This window comes from Capra hircus, chromosome 15, assembly GCF_001704415.2.
Source record: "Capra hircus breed San Clemente chromosome 15, ASM170441v1, whole genome shotgun sequence".
Lineage (NCBI taxonomy): Eukaryota > Metazoa > Chordata > Mammalia > Artiodactyla > Bovidae > Capra > Capra hircus.
In genome coordinates, this window is record NC_030822.1 from 48,299,512 (window position 1) to 48,305,511 (window position 6,000).

The 6,000-nt window shown below is 43.3% G+C and overlaps 1 protein-coding gene across 1 annotated transcript in view; it reads right to left on the minus strand.

The window, feature by feature from the left end:
• GRAMD1B (GRAM domain containing 1B) overlaps positions 1-5,044 on the minus strand; it is a 202,848-nt gene extending 197,804 nt beyond the window's left edge. Inside the window, exon 1 of the mRNA XM_018059627.1 lies at positions 4,703-5,044. Coding sequence (XP_017915116.1) covers positions 4,703-4,767 — 65 coding nt within the window. The 5' untranslated portion in view covers positions 4,768-5,044. The remainder of the gene's footprint in view (positions 1-4,702) is intronic.

A 6,000-nucleotide genomic window follows, 5' to 3' on the forward strand; every position in this document is an offset into this window, starting at 1 on the left:
ATGGAGAGAATCTGAAACAGGCTGGGAGAAAAATGTGGAATGAGAGGAGACGGGCAAGGGAAGGAAGAGTTCTACAAAGATTTATTCAGAGACGTAGACTGGAAGAAAACCAAGAATGCGGAATGAATCAGCAGTCAAGAAAGGGAAGGAGCCAGAGTTTGTTGAATGACTACTATAAGCCCGGCACAAGTCTAAGTGCTTCACACACAAAATCCCATCCGACCCTCCCAACCACCCCGAGAAATAGACATCAAAAGCTCCATGTTAGGAGGGGGAGAGATTTTAAAAGGTGCCTGACTTGCCAAAGTTCATACAGGGAACAAACGGAAGAGGAGCACAAATTTAAACCAGGGTCTCTGTGCTTTAAAACTCATGCTATAAATTACACCACATCTCAGAAAGGTAAGAGATGCCAAATGCCGTCACAAAATCAGGCAGGAGGAAGACGGAGAGAATCCCATCAGGTTTTGTGATGGGTCGCTGGTGTTCTCTGTGGGAACAGTGGTGGTGAGAGCAGGAAAGAAACGTGACTGCTACAGGTGGTAGAGTGTGGAGCGAGGCAACACACGGAGGCTGCAAAAACCACGCGTCCCAGAAACCAGGCGGTGAAAGGAGTGTCTTTCATTCCCATTCATTTTAAAATAGTTATTGAGCATTTTCTATGTGTTCAAGTCTCTTCTAAGGATCTGGAATTAGACTGGGAAAAATGTGTGTGTGTGCGTGTGTGAGTTATTGTTGGTAGATGTTATGTTTCAGAGGAACAAAATGTGACTGTATGATTATGCCATTTAAAATGGAGTTCTGCCGATATCTAAGAAACTGAAGCTTGGGGGTGTACCTGGTAATCTAACAAATCAATCAAAAAGCATTTAATATGCCCAGATTCTAAGCATACCGTAACACTGGGTACTGTGAAACGGTTCTGAAAAGTTTCTCTAACACTATTCATTTATTTCTCAAAATAATTCTTGAATGTTTATCAAAGATGACCCTGGCTTCAAGTCTTGAGGTGGCGGTGCCGGGAGAGCAGAGAATCAATCTAAGGACTACAGTTTAGTGAGAAAACCTACTTTGATAGAGGCATGTATCAAACGCAGTGTGATCCCAGAGGAGAGAGAGCTTGATCCAGAAAGAACTTCATGAAGGAGACAGTATCTACCCAAGGTAGAAGGTTAGCAGAGGAGTTTTCTAGCTACACCGGGGCAAGGGCGGGGGCATGCTTCCAGGCAGAAGGACCACCTACACAAAGGCACAGAGGTATAAAAGAGCGCAGGATATATTCTTGGAATCACACAAAGAACAGTCTGGATCATAATGTTGGGTGATGGATGAGAGCAAGAGATTACATCTACTATAAATCTTCCTTCTTGCCCATTTAAACACAGATTAATTGAGCACACTATGTTCTAAGTGCTGGAAAATCGGGTGGGGGAATTTGGGTATGCACATAACCAAGTCTGTGCCCTGGAGGAGTTTACATCTGGTGATTACAAAATTCCAGAATGATGGAACAGATATTTCAAAGATCTGACCCAACCATCACTTCACCCCCACTGTTCATTCTGTTTTAGAGATTAGAGAAGGAGGCACAGGGAGGTTACAGACAGTTACTAAAGTGATACAGCAGGCAGGTGAAGTTTCACAGGTGATAAATGGCTTTGCATGCAAAGGCCAAGACAAAGACTTGGAGGCTGAACTCACTCAAAGAGAAGGGCCCTACAGGTGTAGGAAACAATCCGGTTCAAGCGCTAAAGGAACCACTTAAGGCTTTTATTTCCAACAGGAACTCAGCAGTTTCACCTCCATTACATCAGAAAATTAGCCCCCTTTTACAGACAACCCTAGATCCCATGGACAGAGGAGCCTGGCGGGCCACAGTCCATCCAGTTGTAAACCAGTCAGACATGACTTAGCGACTAAACAAAAATAATAAACCCAGATCCGGGGTGGCAGAGATGCTGGAGCAGCTCGTGTGTGCTCCATTGCTCTGTCATGTCTGACTCTTTGTGACCCCATGGGCTGTGGCCCACCAGGCTCCTCTCTGTCCATGGGATTCTCCAGGCAAGATACTGGAGCGGGTTGCCATTTCCTTCTCCAAGGGATCTTCCTGACCCAGGGATGGAACCCGCGTCTCCTGCATTGGCAGGTGGGTTCTTTCCCACTGAGCCAGTTGGGAGGGCCAGATATTAGAGCAGTGGGCTCCAAATCACTTCCAGGGTAGAGCAGTACCGTGGTAACTTCTGCTGGGGTATGATGCTGGAACTGTAAAAACTGCCCAGTTTCTTCTGATGGGACATAATGGCATGTTTGCCAAGCATGATGGAGACACTAGCCTTTACATATCACTTCAAACAAAAAACTGAATTATTTTGTTGTGACACAGGAAGGCTTTTCAGCCATGGCTCCTATAATCCAAGTACACAGAGGACACCCCAGTCGTTTATCCTTCTGCAAGGAGGGAGCAAGTGTAAACAATTCATTCCTGTAAAAGTCTGCATTTAGTGGGAGCTGTTGCCTTGAAATGAAAGTCACACTTTGCAGTGTTCCCACGTTTCATGAATGGCCCACCAGCCTGGCCGTACTCTGCCCCCAACTGCCCCCTGGTGGCAATTCTGTTGCTCACATTCCCCCCACTCCCATTCTAGGAGCTGAGATGCTGGACCACTGCCCTTCTGATTCACCTCAATTCAGTGACTGCACAGTATTTTAAACACCCTGAAACTGGAATTGGGGAATTGGTTATGCTGGGTAATCTCTGAAGTCTCTCACAGTCTATGAACTGAAAAGGTTTACTTCACGTTAAGAAATCCTGGTATATGAAAACACAGATTTTAAAAACATGAGTTGGGGCAACTCCCAACTAATTGGGGCAACTAGTTGGACTAGTTAGGTTAGGTCCAGTTAGGTTAGGACTCCAGACTCTCACTTCACAGGGCTCAGGTTCAATCCCTGGCTGGGGAACTAAGATCCCTCATAAGCTGCATGGCACAGTAAAAAAAAAAATATATATATATATATATATATATATATATGAGTTGGAATGGTCATCATTTAATAAAATCACTTCTTTCCCAAAAGAATTCATTAAAATAGACTGTTTCCTTATGGGTAAGGAATTTATCCTTTATGGGTAAGGGTAATTTATCCTTAAATTAAATGACTCGAATAAGGCACATTCAACAAGGAAACCTCCTGCTGAATATCAGATGTCCACATGAACATAAAACATCACTGAATGCTGAGTGACCTCATTTCTTTATATTTCTAGGAAAAGAAAGAGCTCCATTTCTCATAATCTCAACCACTCCCATGATGTAAATTAGTACTTCGAGAAGACATATTAATTCTGACAGTTGGAAAGTTTTATGAGCAATAGACCTTCCTTAGGCAACAGAATTATAAGCCTGAAAGAAACATCAGATACTTAGTCCAATCTCATTAAATATCTGGACCATTCTTCCTCTGCCCTGTCCCACCCAGGGTCACAGATGAGAAACTAAGGCATTGGTGAGATCAACCCTGGACCAAGGTCATATAGCTGAAATGGAAATTGCTTTCTGTAAATCAAATATCTTTTGGTCAAATTCTACCTTAATTGCTTTCAGTGTTATTCTGGAGGCTGTATTTTGACCTCAAAGAATAATTAAAATACAAATGGTACTAAGGAGTCCAAATACTCATGCTGCTTTTGTCCACACACATTCTGTGCGCACCTACTTCTCTCCTAAGCCCACAGACAGCAAGAAGTTAAACACAAATACCTTGCTAGAACTGATCTCAACACATGAATGATCAGATCTGCACAAGAGACATAACAATGTTTATTTACTTTTGGAAAAGCCTTTATGCTTTACACAAAGAGAATCCCTTTATGTGGGAAATTCCCCTCATGCATTTTAAATAGTACTTGATGTCTACACAACTTTGCAACAACACTACTACTTAGTAAAAGTATGTGTATAAATAATCAACGTACACGTTCATACCCTTTCATTTCAAAGCAAATAGATAACAACAATGGCTTGAACCATATGAAAAATCTGTTTCGGCTGAGCATAGATTAGAAATGTTCCAATGTCCTAAAAATTTGAAGATTGATCCAAAACTTCTTGAGCCAGGCACTCTGTTTTCTCAATTAAGCCTCACAAAAATCCTGAGGTTGTGCCAATTTCCCCATTTTAGAGATGTGGAAAACGAAGCCCAGAGAAATTAACTTTAGGTATCAAGCTATGATTCAAACCCAAGTAGTTTGAATCCCAAACCAGTGTTTTCTCCACTCCTCTATATTACTCTATTTCAACTTCCTGTAAAAAATATACTTTCAGCCACTATTCAGACTGGTTCTCTCTGCCATTTTTTGTGATGGCTTTCATTTGATTTGCAATCTGGTAAATAAATTGATATCTGGGGTTGAAATTCTGCAAACTAAGACGCTCTGCTTTCCTAACTCAGTCAGTTTCTATTTGTTTCCTCTCTAAAACACACCACAAAGCTAATACCAATTTCCTTGGGCCTTCCTACTGAATTCTAAACATTTTAAAAAGAAACTCTATCCCCAGTATTTGGCAGAACCTGCTTTGCTAGAAGTGCTTGCAAGAAATACTTTTCTTTGGCATGTTCAGGCCATCTAAGCAGATTCTCATTTGCAGCGAACGATGTCCTAATTCCTAACTGGTACCCAAGTGTCTCTAACACCCGTTACCTGTTACGAAGTCCACTTGTAGATCTGAGGTGGGTCAGCAGGGCTCTACAGGTGCCTGGAGGCATCCATCACTGAGATCTGTCCACCCAACACTCTAAGCGGGACCTACGCACAACAACTCCAGGCTCCACTAAGTTTGCTTAAAACGAGGCTGGCCACCACCTGCTGAAATGGTAGCTTAGCAAACACTAAAGGCTTTTAAAAGTAAGTTCTCTGTGATCTTTGTGTTCTAATTTAGCTTCCAAAGGTAGATCTAACTTGTTTTCAGGACTTTGGAAGGCAATGGTTTCAATCTTGTCAGCCAGGGCAAAGTCTAGGTTCTTGAAGGCTGGCTCACATGATCTCATTCCGTGCAAGTTCACCCCTGCACCCTTGGACCTTGGAACCAGGACAGTAGGCTTCATGCCCGCCAAAATAAAATCTCCCCAGCTTAACCAAAGAACAACCAGTCAGTGCTCATGGTCCCACTGTCCTACAGGAAGGGTCCCACCAGGATACTAAAAACCTAGATTCCTTCCCCGCCTCTTTCTCACTCTCCCCTTTTGTTTCTTCCCTGCCTCTTTCTCACTCTCCCCTTTTGTTTCTTCCCTCTCTCTGTCCTTCTCTCTCTTTCTGTATCTCTCTTTTGCACACACACACACACACACACACACACGAGCAATTCTCCCCACTTCCTTAAGTAACCAGACACTGCTCAACCAAAAACAAATGGTGAGTTTCCCATCAGGGGAGGTAAGCAAGCAGAGACTGACCACGTTCTTGCACTGAGGTTGAGACCAGACGACACTGGAGGGCCCTTGCAGGTTGAAGGCTGATAGTATCCCAGAGGTTCTGAGGTTCTGGAAAAAGCCCATACGTGTTCTTCTAATTGTTCTTTTATGACTTCTTCTCCTTTTCTTTTTTGAGAATGTCCTCCACACTCATTTAAATCAATCCTTACTTGTATATGGGCTTCCCTTGTGGCTCAGCTGGTGAAGAATCTGCCTGCAATGCGGGAGACCTGGGTTGGATCCCTGAGTTGGGAAGACCCTCTGGAGAAGGGAAAGGCTACCCACTTCGTATTCTGGCCTGGAGAATTCCATGGACTGTATAGTCCATGGGGTCGCCAAGAGTCAGACACGACTGAACGACCTTCACTTCACTTACTTGGGTACATGTATATTAAAAAAAACCCTCGGTGCACTTTACCCACACTGTTTTGCAACACCTCTTTTTCCACACCATGTCATAATTACTGGCATGCATTTTCCACATCCCACCTCCCTCAGACTGTATCGTCATCAAGGCAAGATTTCTGC